Here is a 21229-nt window from a genome sequence, read left to right on the forward strand (position 1 = left end):
AAGGAAGCTGGCTGGTGTGCAAGTGCAGCTCGTTGTGCTGGTGCTCACGCTGAGGAGCACCTGCTTCCCTCCAGTGTGTCCAGGCTGTTTCTGCTACAAACCACTCAGCACCACATTTTGTACATCCCACCGTGCACGTGCAGTGTGTGCTGAGCTCTGTTTCCTGGAAATCACTTTGCAAGGGAGGTGAAGGTCTCATCCAGGGTGAAATGTTGTTTGGTGGTTGAGTAGAGGAGTCTGGTCGTAGGTTTGTGACACAGAACACTGAGAGAGGTCTCAGAGAAACTGAGCCATGTCAGGTAATCTGTGTGTAATTGTCCAGCAGGAACAGATCTTAATGCTGAGTCTTGGGTGGTCTGAATCCTGGAGGATGAGACACTTTAACTTTACACTGAAACAGTGCAATAGTGCCAAAAAGCAGCAGAGGAGAACAGGAGAGTGAATTCAGCGTTTCTAGTGTGAATTTCATTGCATTAAGAAAGTTTAGAGAGGAAGGAATTACAGGTAGGAGAGGAGAAGGATGGCCACCACAGCAAGGGAGAGCTGATTAGTGTTGATGAAAGTAGCTTTGAGAAAATATTGTAGAAGAATTTTTGCACTCTAGTTAGTAGCTGAGGGGGAAAAAAAAGACTCAGTGGTGTGGAGTGTGACACCTTATCAATTGAAGTAGGAAAAGATGAAAAAAAAAAGACCAATTAGAGTGTGAAGAGATGAGGAGGGAGCTGATGCTGGACTCATGAACAGAAAGAGGTTACACTAATGAAACAACTGGAAATGTAATATGGAAAGGACAGGATCCCTAGACGATTGAGGGGAAAATGCAATTAGGAAAAAAAGCAACTGCTTCATTGAAAATTGGTGGATAAACTAGAAGAAAAAGAAAGGAGCCAATATTGATTCTGTGTGTAAAATTGGACTTTCTCACCTGGTACTTCTGTCCCTATCTCAAACTAAACAACCCTTTATAGGTAGCTTTGTATCACTTTCATATACAAAACTCCTTCCATGCCTAAGCTTGTCATTTTGCAAGGTTAGAGAGACAAGATTCCTAAGGAGAGGAAAAAAAAAGAACAAAACCAAAAACAAACAAAAAGCCAAAACCAACCTTTTCCTTCTAGATTCTGGCACAGGAATGAGACTGGGTCATGGCATCAGGGATCTGTCTTCTGGAATGGGATTTTGGAGAAAGCGTAGGTGTCTACCTTGGAAAGCCTTGGTGGTGCTTCAGTATAAACTGAAGCTTAAAGCTACAAACCCCTCAATTTTAGTTCTCCTCAGTCATATCTTTATCTCTTGGGGTGAAGCTGGGTATTTAACTAGAACCTGTCATAAGAACTGCAAGTTTTAGTTAAAAATCAGATTTAAAGCTAAAAGAAATAGTTAGAGATGAAGGAGTCATTGAGCTAAATTTGGAAGTGACTTAGCCCATGTTATGGGGTAGGGCCAAAATTATGAGGAATATCTTGAGTTCTGCAGGTAAATGGTGATAAACAAGTCCTGGAGGGAGCTGCAGAGGAATCTTCATTGCACTGGAGGGATCCCATACTCTGGGGAGTGGACAGGAAGCAAAGGACAGGGGAAGGGGAGGCAGGGAGGATTTCTTGGTTCAATAGATGAACATGTTAATATCTATCTCTGACACATTAGAATGAGTCCAGCATGAGGACTAAGTGTGGTGGGCTTAGATTCAGAATATATGAGGGGATGGCCAGATGTGGACAGAATAATAAAAGAAGTAGTTTCACTGTAGAAGGAAGCTGTGCTGATGTCCAGTTAATTTAATTCCTACAGATAAAAAAAGAGGCAACCTTTACCTAATAGCAAAATTAATCTATCACTTCCTCTCTTTCTGAGATTTGCCATACATATAATTTTTAAGAGATTAATAATATTTCATTAAAAAATCTTATTGATCCAGATGTGTTTATGCTCCCCTACTGTGCATTCTTACAATTACATTTGATGCTACTATAGTTATTTTATTTTTTATTGCTATTGTGGAAACAAACTCTAAAGTTATGTTCTCCTGCAGCTTATTTCATCCTCAAAGTTAAATTCTTTCCTTGTGAATGTCTAACAGCAGCAAAGCAGTGAGATATAGTGGTACAAATTATGGAGAAAAACAAAAAAAAAACCCAAAAAAAACCAAGACAAACCCCCCCCCCCAAAAAAAAAAAAAAAAAAAACACACACCAAAAACAAACAAAAAAAATAAACAAAAACCACTCAAAAAGAAGCCAAAACAAATGGGGCAAACTTCTGTGGATTAATGAATTTGTGTGAAAATTTTAGTTTAAAATAAGTGTTGTATACGTGAACAAAATAGAGAGTGTAGTACTGCAAGTAACTTCTGTCTTTATAAAATAAGGAAACAAAATTTTGTATAAAAGCAAATTTAAGTGAAATACTCACTGTTTCTCCTGTCTGATACCTGACAAACTGCCACAAATAGCAGCAGGGCAAAGTAGGCTTTGTCACTTCAGGTCCAGCTGCACATTTCTGAGTAGTGTGTAGCCCTCCCATTCTATGGACTGGAGCTTTACAAGGTGTACACAGTTTTGTGTGGTTAATCTTCCTTAATTTTTAGATTAATTAAAAAGAATCCTGAATTTTTAAGTTTCATTGAGTTAATTTTAAAGAATAATATTGTCATGTCTTCTCATCTGGAATTGTGGAAAAACTTTATAGGGCAAAACTACACATGGCACACTTGTCTTTCTAAGATTGTGATATAAAGAATAACTTAAATGCTAATTATTAAACTGCACACCTGTGTTCAGGGGGTCCTTCTGTGATGCAGGCTTGTACCAATGTGTCAGACCTAAAGAATTGCTTTAAGTGCCTGTTTGTAAAAGTTGGTTTGCTGTTGTGACAGTAATGCATGGGGGGGTGTGTGTGAGCACCCTGTGCTTCCTAAATGACATGTTGTGGTGTCTGCATCACCTTCGTGCTGAGGGAGTTGAGGATGGGGTTGACAGAGGATTTTTGCTGCACCAATTTCCATTTCTTCTTCTTGGGTCTGCCTATGTCCCTGCTTCCCGAGTTTGGAGGTAACAGTTGAGATAAGGCTATTTGGGTTGGGGTTTTTTTATTATTTTTTTTTTCCTGACCATGGAATGGCACATCACCTTAAACTTTGCTAAAGCAGCGCTGCTGCACTCGTTGCCCCTGCAATGTCCTCAATTCCTGAGTCCTGGCCATGGTTCCCGCGCCAGCAGCGCGTCCCCAGACCCTTTTCTCCTTCAGGCACCAGCCACGCTGGCTCTCCACTGCCTGCCCACCGCGTCCTGGTGCCGCTGGAGCACAAAAAGCGGCCGGGAAGGCGGAGAAGCGAGCAGGGCGATGGCGATCCCCAGGGAGCCTGGGGCGCTCGGGATGGCGCTGCTGGGGCCGGGGGCAGCGGTGTCCGCAGGGAATGCCGGCTGTGTCCGGGCTCCCGCCGTGTCCCCTAGAAAGAGCCGTGTCCCCTGGAAGGAGCCGTGTCTCCGCTAGATGGAGCGCCCGGAACGGCGGAGCGGGAGCGCAGCGGGAGCGCTCCCGGCCCCGCTCCGCACGCACCCGAGCCGCCCGCAGGGCTCGAACCGGCCCTGCTTCCATCCCCCCAGGCTCCCTGCAGAACGCCCCCAAAGCAGGGAGATCACCCCTGCCAAGGAACGCACGCGTTCCGGTCGCAACAACTCTCTAAAAGCTGAATATTTTATTTATTTTGTTGCCTTCCCCCGCCCCGGAGCACATTGGTGGAAATAAGGGCTCCTGGCTGCTTCTGTTGTGAAAATTCAGTTAATGCTGAATGCTTGTGAAAGGTGTGTTGAGTGGTGCTGAAGAGGTTAACTCTGTGCTGCAGAGGCTTTGGAGAGATTGGGTATGAAGTGCTGGAGAAGTCAATGGATGTAACGCTGTGCTTAATAGAAACAGAAAATTAGTGATTCTTGCTTGCCTGAGGTAAGCATGAGCCTCTGTAATGTCTTGATCTTTCTGCAAAAAAACCTACTTACTAAAGGAGAGATAAACCTGATATTAGAAATAGGGACAGTCATGACAGGAAAATAGCACTAGAAGGATGAGATGTTGCCTTTTAGTTTACAAGAACAGAGGGAAGCCCTTTTTATTTAATATTTTTTGACAGTACAGAGTATTTTAAAATTCTGTTATGTTTCCCCAATTTTTTTAAGAAAAAGATACAGTATATCTGCAAAAAATAGAATACTCTGTGAAATACAGGCAGAGATATTGATAATTGATAGTAATTTGTCAAAATATGTTACTGATCTATTCAGTTTTCTAATACACTGCTTTTCCTGGTTTCAAGTCCAGGGAGCTATTTTTTCATGTGGTGTTAGATAAGGAGGCTTTAGAGAGAGGATTGTTCTACTATTAGATTCTATGCCACTTGCCTGAATTATTTTTGTACCATATCAACCACTTTATAAAGTTGAGAAGAAACTACCGTCTTCACATGGAGCATTTAATATGCAGTCGTAATTTATTTTTTCTAATGCTTGATGTCTAGAGGAATACAATACTTGGAATACTGCATGCCTCCTCTGTGTGAGAACTTCTTAGTGTAGGCTACTACCGAGATGAGTTTGAGGTGTAAGATGGTGTGTGGTGGTGCAGGTGATGTGTTTCAGAGCCTTCCTTTACTTGATGGAAATGGCTTATGTGTTAGACAATCTGTTGTGGTAATTTCAAAGGTTGACTTCGAGGTCAAAGGTCTGGAAATGCAAAATTTGAACTGAAGTTTGAAGTTGATTACCAGGTCACCACAAACAGAGTGGTTGATTTTAAATAGAATGTGTTACATTAAATAAACAGATGCATTGCAAAATAAGTGGGTTTGGATTTGTAAGTCAGCTGTGTGAGAAGTGTTGTCGGTCCTTTCTGCAGAATTTCTCTGCTTTCATGTTTTTATTTGCATATTCAAGATTGATCCAGGCTTTGCTGGTGGCATTTTTCAAATGCTGTTCTCAATGAATGTGGGGAGAAGGTGTCTGTCTGCAAGCTGTCTGCCCGTGCCATGAGCCACAACATGGGCAGCCCAAAGAGGCTGGAGGAGGGAGCGTTGGCTCTCCTGCTGGTGCAGTAGACATTGCCCCTCAGATGCATCCATTATAAGTGTGGAAGGTTTTATCTCCTAGAATGTTTCTAGGAACTCCCACAGAGGCTGATGTGGGCAGTGTAGATGGTTGGCTTATTTTTTTTTTTTTTATTGTAAAATGTTGATATTTGTTGTTAATTGATAGGTACTTGATAATGTCAGCAGCTGAGTGTGGCGTGAGTTCAGTTCCTGTCCCAAGAGGGCTGAATGATGGTGGGAAATGTCATGTGCTGGAGGTGAAGTGGCCTTGGCGATTGCATGCTCTGGCTGTGGCAGAGTGAAGGAAAGATGGAGTTGTAAATAATTTGCAGAGGAGATGTCTCTGGGGTCTGTGCTGTTCTGTGGAACTGCATGGTGCTGTTGCAGGGACACTGTCCCTGTGCAGGGGCAGGGAAGGTCAGGCTGTGCACAGGCATTCATGTCCCTTTGGCACAGCTGTGGTGGCACTTAGGGTATATATAGCCATAACTGGGACTGTGGGGGTGATTAATGGGCTGGGTTAGGGACAAAAGTGTGTGTAAACAAGGAAATGGCTTTAAAGAAGAGACATTGATTTTATACTTATAAAAATAAAACACACTTTGTTACCTTTTTTCTTTTTAGACATAATGACAAGTTATCCTTGGAAGGGATGAAAATTGGTAATGACTTTCCCCTGCATCTCTTGAAGGAGCATATATCAGGCTAAAGAATTGTGTTTCTTTTTTAGGTCTCTTACACTACTGAATTATGTATGTTTATTGTTTCTCTGTGTATAGATTGTTTGGATAGGTAAGATATTGCTGTTCTTGTTTTAATAACATAATTATGTAAATGTCAGGAATCCATAGTATTTGTGAGTCATGTTTTTCTGACTTCAAATTGGGTGAAAATTAAGGATAAAAGGCCAATGAGAAATTCGCTTTTATAATGACTGTTAGCTACATTGACAGTGCTAAATTCTCTTGAAGTAATTGTTCAACACACTGCTTTTAAGAATTTAATCTGTTTTATGGCTGTCCTTTTAGCTGTAAAATAGTGCAGTAGACAGAAGAAGCTTTGCTTGACCATCACCATGTTCCAGAACTTCACTTTGGGAAATTGGATAGACTTAAATAGTTCCAAACTGTTTGGCTAGGAAGCATGCTGCCTTTGATTTTGACATAATGTAGAAGGAGCTGGTTACCTTACATAACGTATTTGTTTTTCATTAAACATGCTGATAAGGTCTCATTAAAGTGCCATGTATTATTTATGGTATTTCATATGAAACTGAACTGAGGGGAAACTTCTCTCAGCTTAGGGCATTTGCAGAATAACAGCCTTTCTGGGCTAGAAAAAAATAAAAAGAATGAAGAAAAGCATGACATACTCCTGTCAGAACAGGAGACTGCTTAAGGCACAGGGAAAGAATGAAAAAAGGAGAAAGGGCACAGAGAGGGCTCATTTCTCCTCCTCCTCACTTGCTCTTGCTCTGTGGCATGAGAGGTTTTTTGGTTGGTGGTTTGGGGTTTTTGTTTGGGTTTTTTTTTGGTGTTGTTTTTTTTTGTGATGAAATAATCTGGGCTGTTTTAGTAGATGAGTTCATGATAAACTGCAAAAGCATGGATGTTTCATAAGCCAAACCCAATTCCTTTATTGTAAGTTTGTGCATGATTGTTTTGGAGTTGATTACCGAGTTATGGTATGTTCGTTTTGTTGCATTGACTGCTTTTGAGAAAGAATATTATGTAATAACTGATTCTGCTGGAAAATATTCAGTTTTGCATGAAGAAGACTTAGTGGATCTAAATCAGTCTCTGAGGCTTGTGTGGGTGCAGGTATGTGTGTGCACATGTAGAATGAAAAAGAAATTTTTTTTTTTAATGTAGCACCTGAGTTGCAGTGACGTGTTTTGATTCTGTTTCCAGTTAAGCGGGGACTATTATTTGTTTTTAAGGGTAGATCTTATATCAAACCAGTTATGCTGCTGATGAAATAGACTTTTCTTGTATGTGGGTTATTTGCTCATTGTTGTTTGCATTAAATTCTTGGTCTCAGATGTGTTTTTGAGGGAATTATGTATCCTGTAAAATGGGTGATTTTCAAATCTTCTTCAGAGTCCTTTTAAAAGAAGGAACCCCTTCAAAACCTCAGGTGATTCTTTGAGGTTTGACCTTCTTTCCTGAAGAATTAATATTTAATTCATTTGTCAAATTCTAATTAAAAATAGTAATATCTTCTCTTATACTTGAGTTGTATCTCAGGAAAAAAAAGACCTGTAATATAGGACCTCAAGGACAAGCTGTAGTATAAATTATTTGATTTGCAGGTCACATCCTACTTTATTACATAAAGACTAACTAGATCTACTAATGAATAATTATTACTCCATAAAATAAAGGGGGGGGGGGTGAATAAAAAGCTGGCAAGAGTGGAATACTAATTCTGAGGTATCGTTCTCAAAGTAGAAAGTAAACATTAAATTCTGAAAATTGCAAATGTAATTTTTCCATGTAACCTGATAGGGCAGTCCTTGATAATAGATTGACTAGCTGTCAAATAAATTTGTAATTCTAGATGAGATGGGCTTTAGACCAATTTTAAGATACAGTCTTTATCCAAGAGTGCTCCCCTCCCCCCAGTAAGGTAGACACAGTATGCCATAGAATTGTTTCATTCCCAGTGTTTCTGCTGCAGTGGTTGCACAGCTCCTGCACAGTTTCACTGTAATGCTTTTATAGGCTTCTTTGAGAAGCTGGATAGCGAATGAAATTTAGATGTTAAATTAATCAGTGTTTTAAAAAAGCTCATTTGGTGAAAGGGCTGTGTATTTGCCGGAATCCTCTTGACTAGCCAAGATTCTTTCCCTTTCCCACTTTGTGCTTCATACTTGTGTTCTTAGAAGGGGAAAGCCCTTTTCCAGTCAGGTGTGAGTCCTGGGAGGGGGGAAGGGTGTGAGTGTGTCTGTGTGCGTGCAGAATCATAACAGGCATTCAGTCCCAGCTGGGCAATGACACTAATTGCCCAGATCTCATGGATGCCTGCGATGCAGCGCGCTCACTTTCTCTCCTTTCCTATCCTCTCCAGGGATTTTTAAAATGCAGTATTTGAATTTTGGTGAGTGGTAAAGACCCTGCCCTAGGACCCATTTGACAAATGAGAAGCTGTGCAGCATCAGCACCAGCCGACTGAGCCTCACTGAGTCTCTCTCTCTCTCTCTCTCTCTCCTAGTCAGCAGCTACTGTTGTGAGACAAGCTTCAGCTCTCTGTCATTGAGGAAGTTCCATTTGCTCATCAATAGGCTGCAGGCTGTGTCTTCTTTTTTTCCTCTCGGTTAAAAATTCGTAGTTTAAACCTACCAAGTTGCCTTAGCTGACAAACGAATGTAGGGGCTTAGCGCTGGGGAGAGGAAAGGCATTCGAGAAACACCGTTTCTTATTTAAATAATCAAAAGGGAGAGGAAAAAAAAAACCAACCAACCCATAGTGACAAGATAGGGCAAACGTGCTTGCATGCAAGCCCCCTCACTTGTTCTACGTAGACTTCAGAGCAACACCATGCAGCATCCCCTTACGGGTGCAACCTGCGTGGCACTGCCGAATGTGGGCATGTGTCCCCAGCTCTCCTGTGCCTTGACTTTTATGTACTTACAGCAGGTAAGTTTGCTTAACTTTTTCTTTTCCTCGCAGTGCTTGCTTTGTCAGCGTCGTTTGGGGGATTTGCAGTCGGGGAGGTATTTTTTGTGTGAATAGACTGTATAAATGTCTCCCACCGTGTGGAGCGAGTGTTGTGCCTGCACTTAAGAATGTGAGAGTGAGTAGAAAATATGTTTTAACAGGGCATCGAGCCTTCACATATCTTTTGGTATTTTGATGTTGGTTTATTTTATTTTTTTTTGCAGTGTCTCTGTTGGTGATGTTTATAGATGTTTATAGATGTTTAATACAGTGCTGTGCCTGCATTTCTCGTGGATGCTGTAGCAGAGTTTCAGCCATAAAGGACTGCTCTTTATTCACTTGCAGGCATAAATTATACTTCTAATGTAAATGTGCCCAATGGCAATTTTGTTTAAGCCTTCTTTGAAGACAAGAATTTTAAGTCTGTGTTAAAACATGCTGCTGATTAAAGCCAAGCTGATTTTCAGTTCACAGAGAAAATGATGATTTATAAAGATATATATCTGTGCAGAATACTTCTATCACTGAAGTATATTGGACTGGGTTTAAAGAAAATGTTTGGGTATCAGCAAAACAATACCAATTTCTACTAAATTTTCAATTTTTTATTTTTTTAAATAATTTCATTTTTGCTTAGAGGATTTTTTAAAAAGTATTTCCTCCCACTTTTTCTTCCTAAATTATTTAATATTTGGTACCCCCTCTCTGCTATAGTGTGAAATAACTGTATAATAGCACCCTTTTTTGTAAACTAATAATTTGGAGTCATCTTTGTATCTTACTCTATTTTATAACTGAATCCACCATTACAGAGTCATCTAGTGTGTAAAGCAAAGACAGAAATACGTTTTCATGCAAAAATGATTAATCCTGTCTATCCTGTTACTTCTCTTGAAACTTCAGGAGGAAAAAAAATATTCTTGTGCCTACCGTAACAAATAGGGGCATTTCTTCCAACTTCCACTACAACAGTTTCTGTGCATATTGACTTCCCTGAAAGTCTAACTTTATTTCTGTATTCACAAAAGCCTGAAAGATGTTGTACGATATTTCTTTTTGTTCCTAGAGAACAAATAAAATAGATTTAAAGCTTATTTTTATTTGAGGATATTTGTTTTTCTGTTGTTGATGAAAGATGAGAGCTCCAGTATTTTCAGAATAAAACCCTCCTGTAGGTTGGTTTTTTTTTTTTCCTGCTGTAGTGTAGTATAAACCATTTCTGACTTCCAGCTTAGGAGTGCATAATAACAGATTCTTGCATGCGCCCTAGATTATCCATGCATGTGGGAGGGATTCATATGTCTGCAATTAAAATTTGCATCAGATAAATATGATGTGTTTAAATTTCAGTAATTTGCATGCCATAACTAAAATGTGCTTTCTTGGTAGCTCTGTATTCTGGATCTGGTTTGGGAATGGCATTTATAGATCAGCTTTAATGATCCAGTGTGACTTATGCACTTAGTAGTTACATACAAAATGTACTCCTGTGTTTTGTTCTGGATTTGCTGTTTTGAGTTTGTCAAAGAACAAGTTGTGTGTTAAAGATAGGGCTTTTGAAAGGAAAAATGGGAATTCAGGTGAGAGGTCAACATGGCCACACGAGGAGCTGATAAAGGAGAACATAAAGATGAGGCTGGGTGCTCCAATAACCTTCCTCAGTGAGATATTGCAGTATCATTATGCAAACACATCTATTGCATGGCACTGCTTTAAGGTTTAAGAAACTGTGCAGCTCTAATGAATACTTTAAAACAGGGAATTCAACTGCATCTATTCCATCTGAGAGAAAGATGAGAAGTGATTGCTAATGCACTTTACAAAGCGCTATATCTAGCGGATAATTTTTAACTCTTTAAGTGGATTAGCTGCTACATTGAAAGAATTTTTTTAAAGTGTTTGCTTTCTCATCTCCTTAATCCTATTGTCAGTTTAGAATCATCCTGTGTGTGCTAATCACAATTATATAATAGGTTGAAAAGTCTGCTAAATTTGTGATGAAAATTGTGGCAGGTTCAAAATTCTGTGCTTGTTGCTTCTTTTGGTTGCTGGTTGGCATTTTAGTTATTCTGAATTCCTAGAGAGTCAGATAATCATGTTCTTAATTCACACATGGTCTCTTATTTTATGTATTTGGTTAAGTATTTCTTTAGGAAGAATGCTACTTTATCTCAGAATTATCCAGGCAGAGAGGACTGAGTTGACATCCCCTGCAAAGCCAATATAACATGATTGTGGTTTTAAACAGTAAAGGAAAAAGAAGTTGGTGTTTTTTGAAAAAAATTAATAAACTTTTACCATGACAATCTATTTTGTTTTTTTTTCCTCTTTTCCTCCTATCTGATAGTTTAGAACAAATTGACAAAAATACTTAGTTTGTATGTTTCATGCGAATATTTTAGTGAAACTGTAAATGTTTTTCTCTCTCTATCAAGTTGTCTATCGATCTTAAATACAGGTAGCATAAAAGCTTTATGTGGCAACTTAAGAACTAGTGAATCCCCCCTGCCTGTGCAACCTGTGACCAGCAATAAATAGATATTGTGAAGCTTTCAAGTATTTTTTTCTTTCTAAAAATTGCACTTGAGATATGCCTGCTCACTTGCACCTCAATTAAAATGAACTCAGATGTCTGTATCATAACTGTGTTATAACTCAGTTGTTAAACTTTGCTGCCTATTTAGAACCCGTGAAGATAATTATGCTCATTTTTGTGTATCTACATTTGTGCTCTGTCAGGTGTAAGTTTTACAATTGGAGATAGGTCTTTCTTGGAAGACTGTGAAAGGCATTACAATCTTCTCAAGATGGGCAAGCCAGTCTTTGTCACTAAATATTTATCCTCGTAGCCACAAGGATGATGGTTTTCTGTGGAGGTGAATGAATCATTTGGGAAAATCTGTGCTTTGGTAGTCATTTAAAATTTGCCATCATTTCTTTGTGCAAGTGACATCACTTGGCCAGTTAGTTTAGGATAAATAGATAAGCTGTTTTCCACAGTGTGCTACAGAAGTGCTGTACTACTTTTTCCAGGGTTAGAAACTTGAGTGTTTGCTCTGATATCTTTCACTTTACACTTGTGTAATGTTTTAAGAGCCAAGTGAGGAACTGATTTTTTTTTTTTAACAGTTTATGGATGGAGAATGCTTTACCTAACAATATTTTAACTCTTGAAAATAAAGCTGAAAATGAATAAAGGACAGAGGCCTAGGTTGTGTTATAGGTTAACTCTTGATAAGACATTCACTTCAAAAAGCCAAGAGCAACTGAAGAATGCTTCTGAGTTAGTGGTTTGAAATGGTCTAGAATTATGTGGACATTTTCTTAATAAGATGGTTTTAACTATGGGAATCCACTATGACTTTTCAAAGAACATGACCCCAAAGTGACTGTGTCAGTGGCAGCATTGAACAGAAGGAGAATGTGAGGCTTTTCCTTACAAGTTTTCACTGTGTCACTGTAAGGACAGGGTCAGCTGGGAAAGTATGGATGAATTTGGGTGAGAATTTCCCCTAGTGTCACTATTTAATGATACAGGAGAAGGGAAGTTGCATTTGTAGTGCACCCTATCTTTTGGTAACATTTCATGGGGTTAGAAACAGCTGTACAGATGTATTTTCTCTTCTTCTGACACATGAATGCAAAACCCAGTTTCTGACCACAAGTTTACATCAAATAGCAAACTGAAGTAATTTTTGCAGCAAAAAAAATGTCGGCTGGTAAATTGGGATTTGGGATATATTAATGGAGGCTTAGCTCTGTTAACTGACATTTTTCTGTGGTGTGTTTTTCTGGTTATTCTGTTGGGGTTTTCTGAGTAAAGTGACAAAGCAAACTTGTTTTGAAACATCATGGAATATTCCATGTCACGGTGTACAATGCTGCTGTCATTATTTTAAAATTGGTATTTTTTTTTCTGTTTAATGATGATAGATGTGCTTTGTTTTAAATAGTGAAGTGGTTTGTACAAAGGGTAATTCCTCTTAAATGGAGCAATTGCTCATAGTGGACATTCACAGATCGAAAACAATTGAACTGAAACTTCAATATCAACCTTTTCTGTCTTTAACAAAGTAGTTCATGGTACAGCTCTCATATCAATGATGAAAAGAATCCACCATGAAAACAAAGCACAAACCAACAAAACCTCCATCTCTACTCCAGCTATTCCATTACTGCTTACATGGTAAATTACTGTAATTTTATTTGGGCCTTAAGCATTATGGCTATGGAGAAAAGCTGAATTCCCCTCTCAGTTACTTATGTCATGCCTCTGGATCTGGTGATTTATAGGAGCCTGAAAGACTTTTTATCACATTGTTTCTTCATGGCTTAATTCAACTTTGATTTATTTGGTAGCAATTTCAATTGATGTAGTCAATAGTGTCAATAATGGAATAAGGATTAGAACAGATTATCTTTGTGCTAAAATTGTGTAAAAAATTGAATGGATGAGCAATTCAAACAGTTCCTGGATACAGTTTAACTTTTTTTTTAATAGAGCAAAAGCACATCAATTGCTGAATTCCACCATTGCAGTTACAGTTCTGAGTATCTAGATTTTGCATTTAATACTTCAGTGACTTTTCAAAGGTTCAGGTATGTCAGTTGAATTCAATAATTGATGTTTTATGGTGACACTGCTTAAACCAATCATGAGAACACTGCCTTTCTTTGCCTGGTCCTTTTACAGTACTCACTCTGTGGCTCTTCTGTAAAATCCGTTAGTCTGACTTTAGTTCTTGAAAATTTTAAGCATCTGTTATCTTATAAATTGGAGTCTTTGCACGATTTTGTTCCTCTCTCTATTTCATGGCAATTTTCATATAAGAACGTACAACCTCTGCTTATGACTGCATGAGTGCAAAGAAGTCCACGGTACTAATGCTCACTCACCATCTGTTTTTCTTACAGCTGGGCCTTGAATAATTGTCCAGTAGCTGATGGACTGAGGGTAGGCAATATTTTCAGGGTTTTATGATTCATTTAACCATCTTCGCTGCCCCAAGAGAAACACAGTGCTTGTTTATTCGTATGTGTAGGGTAAAAGGCTGTACTATGTCAGACAAATTATAACACTCTGTTAAAACAAAAAAAGGAGCTGCCATGCTACAGACCATATCCTGTGGAAGCATTTGTACCTAAGGGGGCACTGTGGCACTCCGAGGGAATTTTAGTGTACGAATGAAACAGACCTCAAAAGGTGGGAGTGCAGCTGTTGCATCCAGGAGTGCTGCTCATGCGGATTTCAGGAATGATGTCTTGCCGTTTATCCTGATCAGGGTAAATAAGATCGTTTGGGATTCACCAACAAACTCGAGAGCTGGTCCTTGTGACTCCACCTGTGACTGAAGCCCAATTTCCACGTTTGCATAGCTTTTGTCTCCCAAGAGCTGCTCCGTTGTTTTGCAGAGGCTAATGAGAAGTGGCTTAGAGATCAAGTGCTGTAGCAGCTCTCATTCTGAGTAAGAGCTAGTTTGGGGCATTTAACTCCAGCCTTGTCAAACAAGGTCAGTCTCTCACAGAAGGAGAGGAGGTGCTTTAGTGAAGTGCTCTCCTCTTTAAATACTAGAAGGAGGGGGGAAAAAAAAGACAACTAAAAAAAGAAAACCAACTCCAAACACAAAAATTCCTCGACAAACCAGAAGAATCTGTTAAGAAGGTTACCTGCTGCTTTGGACTATAAGAACAAGAGCAGCTGCAAAGGATCTTCCGTGTGACAGGAGCAGGTGAATATTTTTTGCCTTAGAACCATTGTTTTTTACTAAGTGACCTCTCTGAATATTTTAAAAGTCTGTATCTAAAAAGGGATGCCTCGATATTCCGTTGTGAGCTATTTGTAAGTTATCCCCATTCATTATATCTGCTAAATATGTATATGGATGGATATTTTCTGGAAAAAAAAGGTGGTTTTTTTATGCCAAGCAAAGTGTGTGGTAGTTATGTAAGCAGGGGGTTTTCTCAGGGTAGCCAATAGATATTTCCGTTTTAGATTTTTTTTTGAGCGTAGCCATTCAAAACTAGTCTGACTTTTTTTTTGTTTTCAGTGTGTGTATTTCTGAGTTGGTAAATAAGTACTATGATCATGTTAATATTAGTCCTGCTAAGAATATTTTTGAGGTATTTAATAGGTGGCATAAATGAAAGTGATAAAAATTGTGGCAGTGGAATTTATCACCTTGTTTTATAGAGTTAGAATAATGTTGGTAGAAAGGAGAAGTCAACACCCTCTAAGAATCCTTCAAGCTTTCCTGCCTTTTAAAGGTGCATGTGCGATTGATTTATCAGTTTTAAAGTGTGATGTGTAGTGCAAGAGCCCTCCTGAGAACCTGCTGTCATTCCTTTGCTGGCATTGCTCATTTCCCTCTGAGTTGCCTAGTGCAGCACCATTGACTTCTTTTACATTTTGCTTCCCCTCCCACTCTGTCAGTGCAGCAGCCCAGTGAATTTAATTAGAGAAAATAGCATATCTAATGTCTGTGCTATCCTGACTGGTTGTAGTTGGGCCTTTGGTCTTTTGCACTAGAGCAGGCTCCAGCTGTGGAGAGATCTCGCAGTGTTTTGATCCTGCTCTCTCTCGTTGTGTTGAACACAGGCAGAATCAAAATTAGATACTGTAGTAAGAACTGAAGTGTTCAGTGAATTATTTTTTGTTCACAGTGAGTCACTGATTTTTACTTTTTCCTCCAGATATGGAAAGAAATTCTGTGGCACTCCAAAATTGAAATACTTAAGATATTCAGGTACTCATGAATAAGAATGCAAGTGCTTTCATCTTAGACCATCTTTAAATTTACCTTTTAACCCTTTATTTCAAAATGCACCAGAAATTGTTGCTCTTCCCAACTATAATATCTTGAATATAATTTTTTTCTAACTGTTCATTGATTTTATACTGTCATCTCATATTTGTGGTTTGTGTATATACTTACAGTTCTAATATGCCTTGCCTCAATTACTTATTGACTTGCAGTAATGTTTATTATTATGACGTAGTTTTGAAGTTGACTTCTTTGGTTTTGCCTCTCATACCATTTTGTTGTATAGCAATTATTATCTCTGTTGTGGACAGTAAGTCTTGTATACATGGAATAGTTAATTACACATATTGATTATGAGCATGAAACTTTATTTACCAACAAGATAATAAGTTTTAAAATGCATGCTAATGATAAGCACAATCATTCATGAAGCAGTGTGAAATGTAAGCATTTCTTTGAAATAAGTTAAACTAAACATTGTAAAGGGAGGCAAAAAAAAGGTTAAAAGTTCTCCCTGAGAAGAAAATTTTGCCACAACAGAGCTGGTGTGAACATTTGGGGGTGAAAAGAACTTAGGCAGCCCATATATTCCATGAGTGTCCCCTTCGTAAGCTTCCTTCCTTGTCATGTATTAGTCCTGTCTCTGGGATGTTACATGGCTGCATGGCTCAATTAATGCTCTGTGGCAGGAGGAGGAAAAAAATGTCTCTGTCTTGTCAGAAGTGAAGTTATTTACTTTCAAAAGCTGACAGAATAGCACTGCAGGGGCTTCATTTATTTCCATTCAGAATGTCATTATTGTGTAATGCAGAGGGACTCCTGCATGCATTGCAGGCTTATTCCTGTAATCTCCAGTCTGCTGGATGGCTGCAAAAGTGTAAAATGGCCCACTGGAATGTTTCCCTCTTCTGACTTCAGCTTGCTCACTTTTGCAAAGCAGCATTCAAAGTTCCTTAAATATTTATGGATTAGATGGGATGGATGTGTTTGTCAGAGGTGCTTTGGAACTGATGCTGGGTACCTTTGGAATTGTGCTCTGGCCTGGCTGGAACATGGATTGGATCCTCAGTTACCTTGTAATGTGTGTCATTTTCCCTGATGGGTAGCATATGGTTTGAGACTGCTTTTTCAGCATTCCTCTGTCTGTCATGCTCTTTGGTTTTCCAAAGTCTAGCCCCAACAGGAACGTTTAGCACAGGATGTTTCATCAAGATTACTTGCTATTTCATCTCAAAGTTTGGGAAAGCATTAAACTCTGCTGTTGTTGTATTGCACATACTACAGGGGCAGGATAAGTAGTTTTGATATTCCCTACCCAGGTTCAGCATGCCTTGCTGCAAAAATTCAGGAGCATTCAGAAACAGCAATTCCAAGGGGCTTGGTTTATTTCTTTCCTTTCCCTTTGATACCATCTCAGCCAGGTTCTCTTGGAATACCAGGCTTGGCATGTGCACATGAAATTGCCTGTTGCTCTTTGGAAAGCTTTTTGATACATCAAAAGTAAAACCACTGAAACAGCAGAGTTCAGGAGTTCCTGTGCCCTTCTTGCAGCCTGCTATTAAAATAAATAAATAAATGCTTCAATAGAAGATTACTTAATTTGGAGAGGAGTCCCATTTTTTTGTGATAGTTGATTTTTTTTTTCTTTTTATGGGTAAACCCTCTTTGATTGGAATTTTTCTTTTGAATTTTTTTCCAGTTTAGAGTGGCAAACTAAAAATTACTAAAATGTCAAATTAATTTGTCAGTACTGTATTTTATTTGCACACAATCTGCCTTTAAATTAAGGGGAAAGGATTTTGCTTCTAAATGGGTTTGCCTGCTCCTTTCCTGCTTTTCTCTTCCTTTTATTTGCAGACATAAAATCCAATAAATTTCTATTGCAGTTGCTGGGCTTGGGGGAGAAAAAGGAGAGGAAAAGTACAAAGCTATTGGGAAGCGTCAAACACGGCGGATGATGAAGTACATTTCATAGCAGCCAATTCCAAGCCCAAAATCCCTGTTGTGCAGGAAGGCTTCCCAGCTCACACAGGAAATTCAGCCATTGCACGGCAGAGTATTAATGATTTATACACCCCGCACCACTGCTTTTGTTCACTCGCAGAGCCGGGCTCTGTTAATAAAGGAATTTCAGGGAAAAGGGTCCTGGCATGCTGAGTTGTTTTGCTCAGTGCGGTGGACGCTGCCTCATAAATCAAAGGAATTTAGTGCTTTACAACCTTTCAGAGCTGCTGAGGGTGGTTGTTGTTTTTTTCTTTTTTTTTTTTCTTTTTTTAATCTGATACACCTAGGAATATTTTCATTTCTTTTCTATAAAGAATGAATGAACTACTGGATGAGATCTATCTCAGCTGTTTTAAGGTTGATTGGTTTGCTTCACAGTGGCATTATACTTCCATTTGTTTTCCATTTGGATTTATGCTTTATAGTATTGTCTATAGAAGGAGACTAGCATGGTTTTATTACCATAAAGAGATGCAGATCACATTATATTCTGTCTTGTTTCTTAGAAATAACTAAATGAAATATAAAGGCAAAATACACTTGCAGTAAGGAAAGCAGTTTTATATTTTTTACATAAAACAAAACTAAAAAATGACACTTATTTAATATTATAATTTTAAAATAATTTTTGTTTTTATTAAATAAGTAAGCTTCCGTTTCCTCTACAATACATGTGAGTGATAATTTTTGAAGTTGCTTTTTTGCCTGGATACTTTGTTTCTTAATAGCATCTGCAGGATTAGGTACTTAATTTTGTAATTATTTACATAATTATCCTTTTCAAATAGTGGAACAATATTGATATTATGAAAGAAAATATGTATCTACATTTGATTAGAGAAATGAAGATAAAGAAGGATGTTTTTTAGAAATCTCTGAAATGTTGATGTGAACTAGAGTACTGAATAATGTTATGGGACATTGGACATTGTCCTAGCAGAAAACCACTTGGCTGAATAGTTATGGAACCTAATCTTTGCTTTCCATTGCCTCTTTAAAAGCAGGCTGGGAAAGGGGATAGGAAATAATGGCGGGGAATGTGCTTTGCAATCAAAGGGAACCTGGTTTTCCACAGGCATCCTAGGACTCTTATTACACAGCAGGCACAATGTGGTTTAGCCTTTTTGGATCGTTCAGAGTCATAAATTCAGGTACCTTTTTGTACAGAAAACACAGCTGTGCTGTCCTGGCTTGGTCACAGCAGAAAAGGTGATTCCCTCTGAGGTTTGTGGAAGTCAACAGAGTAGGGATCAGCATTGCAGAAGTTACAGCTCCTTTATACTGCGAGGAATCCTTTGTAGATTTTGTGGTCTGCAGGCAAATCAATACCACCTTCTCTGTTTTCCTCCCTGGCTTAAATATCACAGATTAATATAAGGCAGGTGCCCAGTAAATGAGGTTTATTATGTTTATAGAGCAGCATTGCTGTATTTGTTTGTCCTCCATTATTTGGGTGCGTGAGTGTTTCATTGTATTTAATTATGTCTGTGAGGCACAAGACAACAGTCAACATCTGCTCTATTGTTGCCGTGGTTTACAGATAGCTTTGATGGGTTATTAAACAATCTATTTTTCAAACAGCAAACAGGGAAATAAGCTGCACCCATATTATGTAATTTTGTAAAGGTACATTATGTAATTAGTCGTCTAGTATTTGCACACTAATCTTTTATTTTGGTTGAATATATGCTGTTCCATTTTAAAAAGGGATGATCCTAGAGAGTTTTTATTTAATGGTGAATTTCTAGTTTCTCTATGGCTTGAGTTGATTTTCTCACTACTAATTTGATTTCACCATATGTTTTATATTGAAATAATGTCTGAGTTGTGAATGCTAATACAGAAATTAGAAATGTGCATTAACTTTCATTTATTACTGAAGCAGCTACTGACAAACTATTACTACAGAGGCATCATTAGGTATCTTGAACTATTTTTGAGTAAAGGTTTATGCTGTTACCAAGGCATCAGATGGGGAAAGCAAGGTTCAAGCATCTCTGCCTCTCTTAGATCTGACTCAGGGCAGTGCTCCCTGGGCAAGGCAAGTTGTACTGTATGGGCAGGGAGATGTCTCTGTAGAATTTGACTTTTGTACAAATGGGTTCCCTGATGGAAAGTGCTTGTGTGCTAATCTGCTTTTGATTTTGTTTTGGTTTAATGTACCTGTCAACTGTTTGAAGTTTCTTTATGTAATGCTGGTATCCACGATACTGTATCTGGATGCATTAAGGCAAATCACTGAAAGATTGCAACTACCCAGCATGTGATTTGTTTTTGCCTCAAAATAAAATGTAGAAGAAAATGTTCCAGACACAAATGATGAACAGATCCTAAAATTAGACTTTCTGTAGCTTTTATCATTGCAGAAAGTCACCTATTAAAAATGTTTGAGAACATGAGTCTGTAATATTTTCACGGCTCCTGAGCTGCTACTGCCCACAGTTCTAGAGCTGCAGCTTGCTGGGGTTGCTTCTGACAGGAGGATTTCTGAGGCTTTGGAAATGTTGTTAATGCAGTGAGCCTGACTTGGGAATGCAGGTTTCCATTGGAATTAGGTGGTTCAAAATCCTTTGTGCATGGTCTCTGCTCTGGTGGGACTCCACTTGGAGTTCTGCATCCAGCTCTGGATCAGATTGGCTTGAGAAGGTGTGGAGTCTTCCTCAATGGGGATATTCCAGAACCATCGGGACACACTCCTGTGCCCTGTGCTGTGGGGTGGCCCTGCTGGAACAGGGAGGTGGCACCAGATGCCCCACTGGGGTTCATTCCAGCCTGACCCGTTCTGTGACCTGTTGGAGCAAATCCAGGGGTGGCACTGAGATGATAAGAGGGTTGCAGCACCTCTCCTGTGAGGAAGGGCTGAGAGGACTGGCATTGTTCAGCCAGGAGAAAAGAAGGCTTTGGAGTGGCCTTCCAGTGCCTGAAGGGAGCCTACAGGAAAGATGGACAGATTTTTTTTTTTGTGAGAGTGTGGAGTAACAGGACAAGGGGCATGATTTTAAACTGAGAGCAGATTTACAGGAAGAAAGTTTATACTGTGAGGGTTGTGAGATGCTGGCATAGGCTGGCCAGAGATGCTGTGGATGCCCCATCCCTGCAAGATTTCAAGGTCAGGCCTGATGGATCTCTAGCAAACGTCCTTTAATGGAAAGTGTCCCTGTCCAGGGCAGGATCATTGAAACTGGATGATCTTTTAGGTGTCATCCAAGCCAAATAATTCTATAATTGTATGAACTAAACTATGCCTTTTATGTATATAAAGAATTTAATTCAAAGGAAAAAAATGTATAAAAAACATGGTTATTTGGAAAATTGTGCATCCCAACAAGTAGGAATGGTGTTTCATGTGCTTGTTGAAATGTCATTTTGCAAAATGGCCATAATTTTTAGCATAGAAAGTAGATTTTTCACTGGTTTGTTTGTTTTAATGCAAGGGCTTGCTAGAAATACTTTGTAATCTCCCTGTCACTTACCTGGAATCTAAACAGGGGTTTCAGATCTGCCCTTTCAAGTGTCAGTAGATGCTTTTCAATGGATGTGGTGAATTACTCTTGCAGTTTTGACAAATGGAAACTCAAACAGGAACTTCTAATTACAGTTTTGTAAGAAGGGAAGAAATGGTGGGATACTGCTCTTTGTAGAGAACTTTGTTTTCAAGGTGTTTCCAGAAATTCCTTGAAACAGAAACTGGGGAGGGGCGAGAGTTTATTTTACTTTTCTGTTTATTG

At 38.9% G+C, this 21229-nt stretch overlaps 1 protein-coding gene across 42 annotated transcripts in view; it reads left to right on the forward strand.

Moving 5' to 3' along the window:
• Nucleotides 1–21229, forward strand: part of RBFOX1 (RNA binding fox-1 homolog 1) — a 1139646-nt gene that overhangs the window by 871272 nt on the left and 247145 nt on the right. For 3 of the 42 annotated variants that reach the window (XM_064390387.1, XM_064390409.1, XM_064390388.1), the window contains exon 1: nucleotides 8294–8715. The exons of 32 other annotated variants lie outside the window; for them this stretch is intronic. Coding sequence is in view for 4 of the 10 variants with exons in the window: in XM_064390395.1 (XP_064246465.1) it covers nucleotides 8572–8715 (144 nt within the window). In the remaining 6 variants the exon portion in view is untranslated. Of the gene's footprint in view, nucleotides 1–8286; nucleotides 8716–21229 lie in introns of those variants that run through there. 7 more of the 42 variants (XM_064390391.1, XM_064390379.1, XM_064390395.1 and 4 more) reach the window with 6 other exon arrangements.

Source organism: Passer domesticus, chromosome 15 (genome assembly GCF_036417665.1).
Source record: "Passer domesticus isolate bPasDom1 chromosome 15, bPasDom1.hap1, whole genome shotgun sequence".
In the NCBI taxonomy this organism is placed as follows: domain Eukaryota; kingdom Metazoa; phylum Chordata; class Aves; order Passeriformes; family Passeridae; genus Passer; species Passer domesticus.